At 40.2% G+C, this 16,465-nt stretch overlaps 1 protein-coding gene across 3 annotated transcripts in view; it reads right to left on the bottom strand.

The window, feature by feature from the left end:
- PIK3CG (phosphatidylinositol-4,5-bisphosphate 3-kinase catalytic subunit gamma) overlaps positions 1-15,296 on the bottom strand; it is a 33,177-nt gene extending 17,881 nt beyond the window's left edge. The window contains exons 1-4 of one of the 3 annotated variants that reach the window (XM_068189678.1): positions 14,718-15,296; positions 6,932-8,953; positions 2,693-2,758; positions 2,362-2,587 (exon numbers count right to left, since the gene is read on the bottom strand). In XM_068189678.1, the coding sequence (XP_068045779.1) occupies positions 2,362-2,587; positions 2,693-2,758; positions 6,932-8,941 (2,302 nt within the window). In that variant the 5' untranslated portion in view covers positions 8,942-8,953; positions 14,718-15,296. Of the gene's footprint in view, positions 1-2,361; positions 2,588-2,692; positions 2,759-6,931; positions 8,954-10,126; positions 10,279-14,151; positions 14,357-14,717 lie in introns of those variants that run through there. The other 2 variants (XM_068189677.1, XM_068189679.1) reach the window with 2 other exon arrangements.
- Between the last annotated feature and the right edge of the window lie 1,169 nt (positions 15,297-16,465).

Below are 16,465 nucleotides of genomic sequence, written 5' to 3'. Positions count from 1 at the left end.
GGCACAGAGCTGGATGCAGAATTCCACATGGAGTGTCACAGGGACTGTGTAGAGGGGCAGAATATTGTATTGACTATGCTAGCAGTACCTGGTAACTAACATGGGATCTCTTCTGGTAAAAAATAAATGTGGCAGCAATATAGGGGAGCTAAAAAGTGGGCTTTAAAATTAGACACTTTCCAAAAAAACACCTGAACAATCCCAAACCCAAACAAACAATAGCACAAAAACAAACCAATCAAACAAACAAAACAAAACAAAAAAACCCCAAATCCTAACAACTCCACCCTGTCCCCTCAAAAGCACCTAAGTTGTAGTAACTTGGATAACGAAACAGCTTTCTATAATACAACTACAGATTTCCTACACAACTATTTAGGAAAGTTACTGTTTACAGTTTACTGTTAGCTCAGTAAGTCTCCTCATTGTAATGTAAGGTAATGTAATTTGAAAACTGTAAGCAAACCAACTGAAGTTACAGAAGATTAGGAATAGCTGATTTTAAGACATGAGTAAAGGCACTTGCTGAAACAATTTTCAAGTTGATCTGGCTTAAGAACAAGGTGCTATGCATTTTAAGCGATGAAACAGCTGCATAGACACATTCTTGGGGAAACAAATAATCTAGCTCAGAGGCTGATGAAAGCAGATAATCCCATGCAAGATGTAATATTACAATCTTAAGAATTTATTTATTTATTATTACTTGCTATCTTCAAATATAAGCAAAAAGATTACAGTGAAAAGTGAAAAAAACAGTTTGACAACATGTTTGCTACTGGAATAGTATGGAACAAATTCCTAGCAGGAAGGAATTTGTTCTTTACAGAAAATCCACAAACACTGGAGAAACATATACAAGAATAAGATGAGACTGCATGACAGAATGAAATGAAACAGGATAAAACATTCAGATTGAAAATATGAACAACAATAAACTTAGAAATGTTGGGACAAAAAAGAAGCAATAACCTACAGAATAAATTTTAGGATATACATTTTTGAAAATATAAGAAGTAGAGGGTGCCTGTAGAAAAAAATTATGTCCTCAATAATCAGAGAATAAATTACATTAGATATAGCATTATTAGGACATTCCACAGTTTCAGGAAGCCTTATTCAGTGAAAATGTCAATTATATAAGTCATCTTTCAGTGTTCTGCTGTACATTACATCCAAAGATTCTTTAACTTCAAAACCTGGTGGGTGTTAATATGATTGCTTTCTCTTGAAGCTTCTTCTCTTTGCCCACATATCCTTCAAAGATAATGTATTATGGAATCCACTGCTCTTACAGACATGTACATCTGCAAGTCCGTATAGTTTCTTTCTAAAATATGCAATTCTGACTAAATATATTTTGGTTACAGAATATTTTAAGAAAAAATTAGGAAGTTGTTTAGAAACAGTGTTTTATATGGGGCTTCAGTAAGTCCCTTAACTCACGCTATGTGGTAACATAATAGATTTTACACTATATTTTGAAGAATAAATGCATATTTCCTTCAAATCTCTTTTGAAACACTACCACAGTCACTTCTGCATAACAGAGTGGAAAAGCTTTCCAATCCAAGGACTTCCTGGCCTGGAGCATACCAGGCTGAACACATAGGAAGAAGTGTTCTCTCTACAGCTTCTAGAATTTTAATATTGTCATATGTCCTCTCGCACTTACTCCCAACACCAAGCAAGTAACAGGAAGGAGGATAAAGAAGCTTTTAAGAAAGTTGTGGAGGGGAAAGGCAGGCAGAACCCAGAGGTAAAGAGGCATTGCATATCCCTACTGTGGCTTCCAAAGCAGTGCTTGCAAGAACTGGAAATAACAATGCAACATCTGTCTCACAGAGCTCCTCAAAGACATGCCCTGTATATTCACGCCTGATTCACCAGCTACTTCCATGGCATAGCAGAGGCTGCACTGGGCTCCTCCCTGATCTTTCTGCCAAAAATATTCTAGTGAGAGTTTAGAGGAAGGCTGTATTTCTTGGCAAGTGTCACTTTTAATTTCCAGTTGATATTTGTGTCTTTCTTCAGCACTGGCATTCAGTTATTGTACAAGAACTTATCTGTTTCCCAACTGGCATGGCATGAGGTTCAAGAGGATAAGTGAAAGCTTGGGAAAATACTGGGTGTCTAGAACACTGATATGCTTCCCCTTTTGGGGTGAAATGAGCAAACAAATCTATTACTGGTTCAATCATTATTAACTTACACTCACATTTTAAAGGAAGTAAAAATTATGCCCTCTGACAGCAATTTATCCACACATTTTCTTAATGAACAGTACAATTTGCTCCCTAGCTTTCACACCCAAAGAGAAAAAAAAATATTAACAACAAAGAAATGCCTGTTAGCAAATACCTTGAGAAGTAACATCATACTTTTCTGCAGAAACTGATTTAATCTCCATTGTGACTTTATGTAGCAATTCAATTACTTGAACCTGCTTCATGAAATCGTGCAGCATTGCTTTTCCACAGCCCCTAAGGTAGGCTTCAAGGATGACTGCAAATCTCTGTTGGTAGTGCATGGACTGGGCAATTTCGCTTCTTAAGAACCAAAACAAGAAGTGACCAATTCTTTTGTTCTACAGGTAAAGAAAAACACTACAAATTAGCATTCATTTCTTGACAAAGGGTTTTAATAATGCCAGCAACCTTAGCATAGGCTGGCTATATTTTGAAGTACTTACTCTCAAACCACGTTTCAGCAAAAATCTGGCTAATGCGCTGTCATGATATGGCTCAAATTTCACAGCCTGAGTGATACAAACATAAAAGACGTTGTTAACACATTTCAGATCCCACTGCTTACACTTAACCAGTGACATCTAGAGAACACACTGCTGCAGGAGTAGAAAATGTCTAACAAAGCAGGTCTTTTTGAGTCTTCTCAGTCTGATTCAAGAAGCACATTTTGTTTGCAACAGGTTCTTTCCAGGTTTATTATTAATGCGACAACTCTCTAACCAGAGAGTCCAACCTGAGCATATGCACAAAGCAATGTCATTCTTGGCAAAAATCAGCAAGATCAGAAACCAGTTTGCAGTATGACTGATATTGAGAATGCTTGAAATGATTACTGACAGATGGAATAATGTATTTGTAATAGCTCTTTAATAAAACGTTTCAATAATAAAATACTGGGTTTGGTCAACATCCACTACTTCAAGACTAGGGCACAAGGATTCAATGGTGAGTTCCCCAGAAAAAAACAGGATACAGAAGCAGCTTTTCAGAGCACTTACCTGGCCTTTATTCTGTAAATGAATGACAGAATAAAAGCTCTGATACACATCCTACAATAATGAAGTACAATTAAGAGGAAGACTTCTCCAGAGCTTTTTTTTTTTACTGACTTCGAAAACAGAAGTATTTTTTCTCCTTCAAAAGCTGCTCCTCTCCACCCAAGCCCACAGACATTTCCAAGCTACTGCCAAAAAAGGGGGTGGGAGGAGAAAGTCAACAACTATTTTCAAATGCAAGTATTGGAATTTTTTTTCTCTTACTCTCTCTTCCATCCCAGTAACCAAGTGAATTGGTCTACCAGAAAATCATCACACTTCCAGATTCTGGGTATACCAGGGAACTTCTCCACTTCAACTCATTTTTCCAGCAGCTTCTTTCACGTTGCTTGAGGAATTCAAGCTTACAGAAGGTTTGTATTCAGATTAATGGTGGAAAAAAGTACGCACTTATATCCCATGGCAACAAAAGAGAAATAAGCAGCATACAATCTATGAATCAGAGTCACAAAATCCCTGTCATGGACTGAGGGGGTTGGTGAATGGCTTCAGGTTCTGGAAATAAGAGTGCCAGGAAGCAGCCTGTAGGGAGATTAGGGGAAAACAAAGGGATGCGCAGAGAGCTGGGTGCATGTAGTATGCTCAGCTTTCAGAAGCAACAAAGTATGCAAACCTCTAGCAATAGTTATTCAACAGAATATAATGGCTCTTTCAAGATCACTGCAGTCTGCAGCTTGCAAAGAAGCACCCAAGGCATCAGCAAAGGTCTGCTAAATTCATCAAACAAATCATAGTTTTATAAAGTCTTACAAGTACTGTGGCACACAGTTGCATTTTTATTATTAAAATTTCAACATAATTTCTGAAATGTAAATCATGCTGTGGGTTTAATCAAAAGAAAACAAAATCAAGTCAACTTTCCAATGAAGCAACTTACAAAAATGCCAGAAAGACACGTTCTTTCTAGCTGCTGGCTAAGAGACAGACAAGAAAGCCAAGCACCACACAGACAAAAAGCCAAGCACCAGACTTGCCCTTCTCCTGTATCATAATTCTGCAAGAACTGTCTTGACTGTCTCTGCAGTACTGTTTTATATCCCCAAACAACATCATCTTACTTAGGAAAGACAATGAGAATTCACAAATACAATATATAGATCCTTTTACTTTGTGTATGAGATTATGAGGCATGAGGGGTTTTAAATAAAAATTAATTTTCACTGCAGTAGGGTGCCCAAAAGCAATAATTATCACATAAATTCAAATGCATTTTCTTCCAGTTCCAAGAAAGCCTATTATAAACCTCACTCTGGTATATACTGTGCCTAATGTTCACATAACCTTGAAAAACAAGTTAAGACTGAAATACAGCCAAACAACTGATCATTACTTCAAAACAAAACCTCCTTATTGAACTTGCAAATATTATTTTAACATAAAACAATATTAAAAAATGTATTATGACTACCCTTACTGAGTTGATGATTTAGATAATTATTTTTAACAGTCCAGCCCTTTTTTCTTCACAAAGTCAAATATCAACTTCTGCACAGCAACAATAAAAGCTGGCCATAAAAAATCTCTGCTAGTACTGACCTGTGTGTACTTTTTCCTTGTCAATTCAGCAGAAGGCCTTTACTCACTACCATATACATGCAGCACAGCCATCAGTGTTTATCTTACAAAGAATTTTGTTGCATTTTAACTATCCTATCCATGGTTTATCAACTATACACAGAAGAACAGAGATTATAGGAAGCTCAATAGGTTGATTCATGGTGTGGCTGCTTCAATTAGAAATAACCTGTGGGGAAATAAAATGCTTGATTTCTAACTCTATAGAGAATAAAATAGGAATATCCTGTGCAGAGTGAAATAAGCCATAGAGCTTTCATAGAGGTGTGCCTTTGAAAAGTGACACCATTTGCAGAAGAGATGCATGCACTGGAGCAGAGGAATGGCCGACATCCATTCTCTGAAAAATGTAGATTTTAAATACACTGTCATACCAAAATTTTGCTGCAGAATCCTGACAGCTTATGTTCCATAGTTAGCTAAGAAATAAAGACAAGGAAAGCAGCAGAGAGGTAAAGGCTGGAATCTAGCTTGTTTTTTGTTTTTAAGGATGGTAAGCTCATTATTTCTTACACTACCTCTTACTAAAAATGACACAGTGAAGTTAAGGCACTATGATTTTATGCTACAATATTTTATTTAAGTGTTAGAAAGGTTTATTCTTTTTAAAACTCACCAGATTTGTACTTCCTGAAAACAAACAAATTTAAAAAAAATGGAAACAACCCCAGTATTTCCCCTATTTTCTCAGGCATTTTGATAGCAACCAATCATCATCCCAAACTCCTAAGTTAGATTTTTAAAAAAGTGAATAAAATTGCTGAGCAACATGTAGACAGCAAAAGCTCACAAGCCAAGCATATATATAGCAGCAGCTATGTGGGAGGCCCAATGAGGTAACCGAAGCGACTCCTTTGGTTAATGCAGAAGTGCATAAATTCTGCCTAATCTTCAGACAAGTAAATACAAGGCTAGAAAGGCTTTGTTTAAAGCACTACCAGTGTGCAGCAAAATCTGAAATACTAACTTCATTTTCCTGGGATTCTGAGCTCTCTCTGAACCTGTAGAAATAAAAAGCTGCTTCCTCAGCTGCAGTAGTTCTAGGTTTGTTTTTTTTAAATTTTGAATGCTGTCTTCTGATTCTTTGAAAAAAGTATTTCCTGCTCTGACGGATATCAGCCTTTTGATGCAAAACAGAGCCCTGTCAGGTGTAGGATGCCTGCAGCCCCACCTGGCTCCAGGGGCTGTGCTTACCAGGAAGAACACAAGGTTACACCTTCCATCAGACACCAGAGGAGACTTTGCCACTGCCAACTGATGGCATCGAGTTGAGAGAAAAGCAACCAAACCAAGTTTCTTGTGTAACTGATATAAACCTTCCCAATGTTTGATCTGGCAGATGCACACACAAAGTGCTTCAAATCTATACAGCAGTGATCCCTTGCCATTAGAAACACCATTTTGTACCCAAGTTCCCAGAATGACTTAATCTTATTATGTAGTCCTATCAGCTCTTGAGTGACTTTCAAAATTTTAGGGGAGGGAGTTTCTAGATAAATTTGCTCCCCTTAACAGCACAAAATTGAAGTTGCTGCAACATACTGTGTAATTACACTGGTGTTCTTGACCTAAAACCCAACCTCAGATATTTCTTCAGGCCTTGCCCCTGTCAACATCTGCATTTACTTTCTTTCTATCTACACTCTTTCTACTACACTCTTTCTAAACTATCAGTAAAGTTAGTCAACAACTCTTCAGTGCTATGTGATTCAAACCCAGTATTAACAGGATTACAGACAGCACAGTTAGGATTTACTCCCATCATAGCCGTGCTGGCATTAACAATTTCAGAAAAACTTACTACTGTAAACACAAGATGCAAATTGTAAGACACAAGGCAATGGTACCACAAAAACATCAACAAAGGCAAAAGACAAAATGTAGGAAAGTGTATTTCGTATTAACCTGGTTACTACCACTGCTTTGACTAAACATTGAAGACTTCAAAACTAAGGAATACTAACAAGACCTACTAAAATGGGAAATGCAAATTATGGGGTAATGCAAATATATTCCTAGAAGGCAGAGCTCAGGAATGCAAATACACCTTACCTGCACAAGCTGTAAAAGATAATGAAGAACATCATCATCATCTAAACTTTCCAGTTTTTGAACTGCCATTGCTCGGACATTTTCATCTGAAAAGTTACAGTCCAGAAGTTGCATTGTGAGTCCAACATCTAAAGTGCTCTGATCCCAAGCCTCTTTTTTAGCTAGCAACTGGTATGTTTTGGCCACTATTTCTTGTTGACCCCATTTCACAGAGCTAAGCAGCTTAGGATATGCCTTGGGGTGCTTTATGCTCTCATATCTAAAGTGCCACAACAGTTCTTTGTCCTCGGGAGAAAGTGGATTAAGTGGGTCAGTTGCTATGATCTCTTCAAGTTGCTTGCGAAGCTGGTTGGGCATTTCAGCTCGAGTCCTGTCCCCTTGGAGGTCTGATGATATCCTGTGCTTGGGCAAGGCAATTGGGTGACAATATTTGTCCAGCACAATAGAGATAGCCATTGAGTTTTCTTTATCCGGGTTTGTTGCTGATGTGAGTTTGTCTGCATTTATACTTCCTTGTTCTTCCCCCTTACCTGGAATTTTCCACATGTGGAGTACATACTCCCCACTTCGTAGCAAGAAACGGTGATCTATCAACAAAAGATTTACATAATAGAGAAGTTGTGTTTTGCATTTTGCATCAGAGTTGGAGGATTCATGTGACTGAAGGTTTGTCTTTGCAGATGGTCCCATATACTGTGCTTTGCCACAGTATATCTGAAGATTCAGAAGTGCTCCTTTAGGCAAATCCTTGATTTTGATATCAAATTCCAACCAAATATTCCACAGAACCTCCTCAGTAAAAGGCTTTGACGAAGTTCTTCTCTGTGAAAGTAGCTGCTGCCCATGTTGAATGTTAGCCTCTACAAACACAGTAAGATCAGTATTTCTTGGTAAAACTGGGATATCAATGCCAATTATTTTCACTCTAAATTTCCTATTACAATCCCACAAAGAGATAGTGAAGACTCTTTCATGATCTTTTCCATCTATTGTCAATTGTTCATGATACCCTGTAACTCCTGTACAGTCATCCACCAAGGGCCATTCTTCCTTCTGAACCTCATCTTCATTCGGGTCCGGGGGATTGTCGAGGACAAGGTGGATTTCTTCCCCATTCTTAAGGCACTGTCTTATCCAGTGAAAATCTTTGATTGGTGTCTCTCCGGTAATGTACTCATCTCTGCCACAAATCCTGAGAACAAAATCCAGTTCACTATGATCTTCAGGAATGTCCATCAAAGACTTTTTCTTTGCCATTTTTGTGAAAAAGCTCTGGAGAATCATATCTGGAGTATCATCTATTGACACTTTAATTTTCTGACTAGTTGTTCCTCTATGTATGATTATGAAAATATTATTATTAGTGATCTTTTTAAATAAATATTCTGGGAGTGGTTTAGATGTAGTCCATGGGTGCATTGCATATAATTTAGGATCTCTGCAGGCTACCTCTATCATTCGTGGAGTGACTAATCTGCGCCGGGTAAATTCTAGTTCATCATCATGCACATTGCTTACATCAGTGACATCATAACCAATCAAATCATTAAGTTGCCGCTGAAATTCCTGAACTTCTTCTGATGGTTTTTGTTTCTGGACAACATAGATCTTGCCTACCTTTTTCTGTAACACCTTCCAGTACAGTATGCAGTCCAATGTCTGTAATACTTGATGTTTATCATAAATTTCATACCATTGCCCTTTCTTCTGATACTGCAGAATAAACTGATCTGGGGTGAATGCATGGTAGAAGTCTGTGGTTTGACTTGTCTCTATTGCACGCATCCAAATCTGTGCCTTCATTTGCTCAACTGTACAGTTGCCAGCTATTTCGAGTAACATAATTTCTGGTGCTTTAGTATATTTATTGCTTGTAGGTAAAATGAACTCAATGGATATCAGTTCCATTGATGAAAAACTACTTGATGTACAATGAGGTTTCATTCTTCTTCTCCTTCGTTTGTTTTCGTCTCTCATAACAACGGGCTGTTCATGATCCCCCAACTCCATGCCAGAAGGAATCTAGCAAAACATACAATTATTTCATTACTTTCTAATTTACATTTATATTTACTCTTACTTTTTAACTTTTCAGATACATTTTTTATATTTCCACTTCTCCTTACTTTCTGGTCACAAATACTTGATTTACATTAACCACTTCAGATGTAATCTATTCAATTCAATACCAAATGTAAATAAAAAACCTCCAACCAACTCTCCAGTGATTAAGTAATTACAATAAGGTTTTAAACATCCTGACCAGATTTTACTGATGATAAGCAGTTCGAATGTGTGATCTCCATATGGACTAGTTCTTGCTTCTATTTGATCAAGCACTGATTCTTCTGCTGCCTCATCTGTTTTGATGCTGCTGATGTTAACATACATGGGTTTTCATAGAAATTAAAAGACACACTTCTGTATATGACTAGAATGCAGTCCCACTGAGCTCCAGGAATGGCAGAAAGTAACAAAACAAGCAATTTATTTGCAGTCTGGACATACATGAGCCTATTCCCAGTTTTCTCTGCCTCTCTTTTTAGTGATGAGGAATCAGGACTTCAACCTAAAAAAAAAGCTTTTAGGATGCAAAAGTCAGGGACTATTTCTGAAGATATACTTAACATGCAACTAAATTCAAGGTGAGTGTCCTTAGATGTGCTTCTTTAAAACAAATCAATTCACTAGACTGACAATATCCATCCATTTTCAAAGTACACACTGCCAATATGAACTATTAGTTTGTTACAGAAGAAAAATCTCCCAAGCTGATGCTGATTTATTACCCTATACATCAAATCACACATAAAACACCAGTAAAACAATATTAAACATGAATAGCCTACCTTATCAGCATTCAGTAAACAAAAAATATTGTTTCTCAGTTAATCTCCATTAACCAATATTGAAATGGAAATTATTCAGTGCTGACTGAGTGCACTCGTACAAGCCAAGTTACAGCAACATACTGAAATTTTCCAAGCAACACTTTCTACATATAAAATCCATAACTGCTGGAGAAAAGTAAAGCCAGTGTAATGATGCCTTAGGAGATAACAAAAGAAGCAGATTAAAATATAAAAGATTAAATTCAAACAACAGAGCATGCTAACTCAAATTCTTCTGAGTTCCAGAAAGCAGTGACTGTGGACACACCACCTCTATAACTGACAAAGTACAAGGAAATATTACCTGCTTATAAAACCAAGGCTGAATTGCTGAAGATTATTCATTAGTTTAATTTTTGTAGTTCCTATTTTTTTAAAGGAAGATCATTCATACAAAAGATTTCTTTGTTTAAGCTGTTCTGCTTTTCTTGCTTGATCTCATACCCAGATGCAAAGGAAGTGCTGCTCTTACCAGGAAGGAAGTTTTAACCAAGTTGATTATACATATGATTGCTCATTTTAAAAGAAGTCAGAATGCTTTTCCTGTTACAACAGTAAAAACACACCAACAGTACATAAATTTAACACACGTATAGAAGACATGTTTAGAACCTTTTAAAAATAGCAGAGAATAATCTGGGAATAAATTTAATTAATTCAAATAAGATATTTAAACCAAATATATTTTTAAGCGATCACCTCCCAAAAGAATACAAATAGTAGATAAAATGCTACAATTTTATCTACAAATAGTAGATAAAACTAAATATGCAATGCTGCATTGTTTTTATTTGCATGGTGATAGCCATTTGAGGACTCCCAACTTAAATTCACAAGAGATTTTTAAGCTAGTCTCCATACAGGCATCTCACAGAGATTGTATATGCCAAGGGTCTTGCATGGTAACCTCAGCAGCAGAACTATGGGCAGCCCTATCCCAAATATCTTTAACTCATTCATTTATGATTACAAACACACAGTGAAATACACTAGAAATGGCGACTTTAGATTCAGGAAGAAATGAAACCAGAGACTTTCAGCCCTAATTCTTGTAGTTAACTACAGCCTGAGGTGCTGTTCTTTTACTAAAAAATAATACCCACAGAAAAAAAACATTATGGAAAACATGTACAAAACACAGAAAACCCTCCAATTTCATCCTTTTTCCTTATGACTTTTCCAGTGAAATACTGATCTTTTAAAGAACAACAAGCAGTACAAATCCTACAGTGGTAGATATCATGCAAAAATGATGAGACTTGAAAAGGAGGAAAAAAATATGAAACAACTGGAAGGTTGTCTGCCTACAGTGAAGTGTCTTTTTTTTAAATATATGCATGTTTCCTATTTATAAGACACATTTTTATAAAAATGTGAAAAATAACCCCTTCCTCTGTATTGGCAAAAAAAATCTGACAGTATCTTACCTGCCTCCAACATGCCAAGGTTGATTAACACTCTGCCAAGATTAAAAAGCAGAAAATACCCTCTGCCACTGACATAGCTCTTCTCTCTTTGAGCAGCATTCTGCTTGTCAGCTAAGATCTTTTCTTTTTAGAGGTTATTTTTCTCAGGAAGTCAGTTTGGGGGAAACACACTCTGTCCCAGATGTCTGTATCTTTTAAAGCCAGTATTTGAATTTTCTTAAGGTAATGGTGAAGTTACCCTGAACATTTTGTTACGGACATGAAATCTACCCATCTTGGCCAAGACACTTCCAAAACATATCCTCCACCCACATTCAGCCTGTCAGCATTCATCACAGCCACAGCCTTTGTGGCATCCCAGCAGTACACACTGCACTCCTCTCTCATCTCAATTCTAAAATACAATGTAGTCATATATTTCTCTTCATTTAGACATAAGCAACTAGCATTAAGTTTTTTTTCATGCCAACAGGCTATATAGATTTTTTGCAGAGTCCCTCCTCTAAAAGTCATTGTGCTGCCCCATTAACTAAAACTGGAGTCATTTCAGTTTCATTGGGTTCTGCTGGTCTAGGAAAGCTTCCTGGTTTAAAATGTCCTCAGCCTGCTCCTTGAGTCATGCACTTAAGGATTAATCCTTCAAACATATATACATACAAACAGCTCTTCTACCACTACTCCATAGATCAACACCATCAAGACAAGCAAAAGCAGCATCTCTCCGTCATGCGGCAGAGAACTAACCTGTACATTTCTCAGTGAATGCAATTGTTTCACACTCTCATCCACTTATAAAGGCAGGTAGAGCAACACTTCTGTGGGTTCAGATATCCCCTCACAAACTGCATCAGACACAGCACAAAATGCATGGGACTTCTCTAGCTGCCTTGCCCATACAAGGCTGTCTTTTCTCCTGCATTCATTTGGGCTCTGACCTGTCATGTCTAGTCCATTCCAACCCAATATCCATCCCCAGTTCTGCTCTGACCCCTTTTCCTCAGCTTCAGAAGGCAGTTCTTGGAGCGACAGTTGTCTCTCATCTGTCTCTGCAATGACGCATTCTTATGGTGACACCAAATTGTATCCATTTCCTGCTAATCCATGTGTTGGCAAAACCATATTTCCTCATGCACATGAATCATAGAACTTTGATGTTGATAATGAAAAATCATTTCATGTTAAGTTCCTAAAACCTTCTGTCATGCCTAACTTTACCTACAGTATTGACACTTCAAAACTCTACTGCAAAAAACACCCCAAAAAAGGGGAAAAAAATCACTCTGTTTTATTTCTAATTCTACTGAGCCTCATCAACCCTGAATATCCCTGTATTACACAAACCGTCCTACACTGGTCTAAAAATCATGATGGGGTCCAATGGAGAAGGAAAAGATGGGCCTGTAAAAGGTAACTAAGACAAGCAGTCTTTGTCTCCAGTTGTGTTCCTATCTCATCACTCAGGTCAGCAATCTGATCATAACAAAACCAGCAAAAAAACTGGTTAATTTTCAGCCGGATCAGTTCCTTTATCAGCGACTCAACACTTGCAGGAGTGGTTGGGAAATGAGGGAAGAGAAGGAAAGTGGATGGAGCCAGTACAGTTAAGCATAACTGAGACTGGAACATGATTCACAGCAAGATTAGGAGATACACTAATGAGTAAAGTCGTTAAATTATTTGAAAAAACTGGCTGAAAGGTACTTTAAAAAGACAATGTGGCATTACGATGTATTACTTGTTTGGCTACAAAAAATTTAGGATAGCTGTCAATCTTGACTGCTCTGTTAAGACTATGTTAGAATTCTACCAGTTACTATTATATTAGCTCCTGCTTCTGTTTTAATCCATTGTGTGAAAACCTTATGTCAAAATTATTCTTTTCACTTTAGTGTGAACTCCTCCCCAGACAACTTAACTTTCAAGAAAATAAGCACTCTCTACCAGAGTAAGAATTACCTTGTGCATGCATTATGTAAATACAACACTAAAGCTTACATTCACAGTTTTAGACAAAGTTCACTTGAAAGATAAATTTAGAAAAACAAAATTACTATGACAAGACTCAATGTTTTCCAAGCAGCATACTACATCTACTTGCCCACAATGTTATGCAGCAGGAAATGACTTTCCACTTGCTGGACAGGAGTACATCTTTCCTACACCTGCAGTGATCCAGTGCTGAACTTCACAGGTAAGATACAGCACTAACACAACACAACAACAAAATACCACTTGACTCAGTTGCTTTGTCAGATCCTCTAACAACTACTAGTTCTAATGGGAAATAAATCAGTACAGGTTCCCATTAGCAATTTAACTTCACGGGTAATGCAGCCACATTCCTCATCAAAAGTATGTGAACAGCAGATACAGCTTGGTCGGGAGGTTGGGGAGTCAATCAGACTGCTATTACAGCTGTAGCATTTTCAGGATGCTCTGCATTCACCACCTTTAAATTCTATATGAGTTATCTATTTGGGGCTCCTGGAACAAACAATAACATCTAGCCGATTCTGTAAATTTAGGAAAGAATTTTGGCAAAGTTCTAGTTAACTGGGGTTACACAAGTGATGTAGCAGTAATCTCGAAGTAATCCACCTTGGAACCAACACTTCGCAGAGTTTTAAAACCCAGATATCGCTGCTATTGCTCCTGCCGGGACACATTCGCTACTTAGCCACTGCCTGTCAACTTGGACCCGGTTTTCCACCACCAATCGTTAACTGCGGGATCTAACCTACACCAGCAACCAACTCCCGAATGCCCTCAGCTATTATTTCAGAGGGATTGTCGTGTGGAAAGGTTTCATGGTCTACATGTATCAGACAGACACAAGAAATTTGTTGGATGAGGAAATAGTTACTTATTGTTTAAAAGCCGTGTTGTAGCAGAGCTGACTCACTGATCTCAAGACTCGAGAGAACTGTCTACTGTTACCCGTCACTTCGCATTGTTTCATTCAACGTTCCAACAGCTTCCTCAGCGGGTTTGGCATCAAACTCGTTAACTCCTGTTCGAGCCATGACGTGAGGCGGGACCAAGGCCGCGACAGACGGGCAGCACGGGGGGCTGAGCAGTGCCGGCTGCGGCGGGGACCGCGGGGCGACCCCGGCCAGCCGCACACCCCTGCGGGAAGGGGCTCTGCGCAAGGGAGGCGGACGGAGCAGCGGGCCGGGGCCGGGGCCGGGGCTGCCTCCCTGCCTTCTTCCCTCCCGCCCCCGGCCCACCGCCCGGGCCCAGAGATGGCGGCCGGCGCCGCCCGCGGGCGGGCGAACCTCGCCGCGCCCGCCCCGCCGGGGCTGCCGGGGCCGGGGCGCCCTGCGGCGGGCGCGGGGCCGGGGCGGGCCCGCCCGCGGCCGGCGCGGGGAGCGGAGCCGCGCCACCACCTGCGAGCCCGGGCCTCGGGCAGCGCCGGCCTGGGGCGGGATCCGCCGCGACCCCCGCTGCCCCCGGCACGGAGCTACTCACCGCAGCGGCGGCCCCGGCACCGGCACCGGCTCCGGCTCCGGACAGGTGTTTCCCTCAGCAGGAAGCGGCGCGGGCCGGGGGCCGGCGGGGAGGCTCCATAGCCGGCGGCAGAGGCAGCTCCGGAGCCGCCGCCAATCACACGCCGGGCAAAAAGGGAACCGGCTGCGCGGCCTCCCCGCCCCGCCCGGCCCCGCCGCGGCCTCGGGCAGCCGGGCCCGGCCCCGGCCCGGCCGCATCGGCCGGAGCGCACAGACCCTCTGGTGGGGTGAAGGCACTACAGCTGCGGTGAGGCTTAGTCGCCAGCACAAGGCACGCAGGACCGGGACGCGTCCTGCTGTCAGCACCGGCAGCAAAACCTCCCTGCGCGCAGCTTCCTGAGGTGTTCCTTGCCCAGGGCCCCACAGCCGGCTTGCCCATGGCACTCCTGCAGCGACCCCCGCCTGCCCGGCCAGCCCTGACAGCTCCTACAGCCCCACACCTCAGGGCAGGGACTAATTCGTTTGTCTAAACTGCCCTTAAAAACCCCTGGTGATGGCAACCTACTCCAGCATGGTGGTCTTCTGCTTAGCAAAGGTTTTCATGCTGTCTGATTAAAATTCTACAGACAGAGCATCTTGCTCGTCTTATTCCTGTTACTCAGTTTGGGGCTTTTCTTCCTCCCTCCCCTCCAGCTACTTTCGTGTTTGAATTTGCTGTGTTAACTGTTTTTCTACTATTTTTCCATCTCCAGACGGGCAGTCCTCGATCTCCCTTTTTAGATCATGTTGCTTAGACGTCCTGTGATTCCTGTAGGTCGCGTCCGGGTTCTTGCCAGTTGGGCCACATTGTTTTTGGAAAGCACTGCTCAAAACTGGACATAGTAGTATTCCAGCTAAGGCCTTGCCAAAGCTGCCCACAGCAGGAGGATTAATTCATCAGCCTTACGGTGCCAGACTCCAACTGCAGCTCAGGCATAACCATTCACATTCAATTCAAACAAACAAACAAACAACTCCCCCTCACCACTCTTTCTCCATTCAGGCTGCTGTCTGTTTGGCTCTGAATGGACCTGAGTGTTTCTGTCTCCACAGCTTTTGTTCAGACTGAGCAGCAAAACTCTTTCCATGATTATGTTGAGACATTTTTTTTGACCCAGATCTTGCAATGAGATTCACAGGTGAACTGTGTATGGCACAGAGTACACACACTTGCCCTGAAAGCTATGCTGACATAGGGTTACATCTTCAGGGAACGCTTTACAAGACCATAAGTTGCCACAAACACTTTAAAAATTATTATGCTTTTTCTAGGTACACATTCTTAACTTCGATAGAAAGAAAATATCAGAAGGAAGTAACTAGTATGTTACATGTACAGATGTTATTATAAAAAGTTGGATAATTGTTATTATAGAATGGATGGATTCTTTTGACTAAAAAAATCATTTGCATGGTGTTAAGAATCATACCAGCCTGAAGCAGAAAAGAGAAACTTCTGTTTCAAAATGAATATACATTACAATGAACTGTGTCTGTAAGGGATCATAATAACTGTACTGGCCTCAAGTTCCTTTTTACATGAAAGCAAAGCAAAAACCTTCGCCAATTTCCATGTGATGTGTGTGCAGCATAGGGGAAACACAGTGAAGACTCACTTCATGCTTGGTTTTGCCTGGTACAATGGGTAATATCTGTCAAAGCAGTTCAGCTTTGTACAGCATTACTGAATGCTTTAAAAGACGTTTAAAAGCCTTATCAAAATAGGAAGTC

The sequence above is a fragment of the Anomalospiza imberbis genome, chromosome 5 (genome assembly GCF_031753505.1).
Source record: "Anomalospiza imberbis isolate Cuckoo-Finch-1a 21T00152 chromosome 5, ASM3175350v1, whole genome shotgun sequence".
Taxonomy (NCBI): Eukaryota; Metazoa; Chordata; class Aves; order Passeriformes; family Viduidae; genus Anomalospiza; species Anomalospiza imberbis.
The sequence above is the reverse complement of the archived record's forward strand: the minus strand, read 5'-3'. Positions and strand labels throughout refer to the sequence as shown.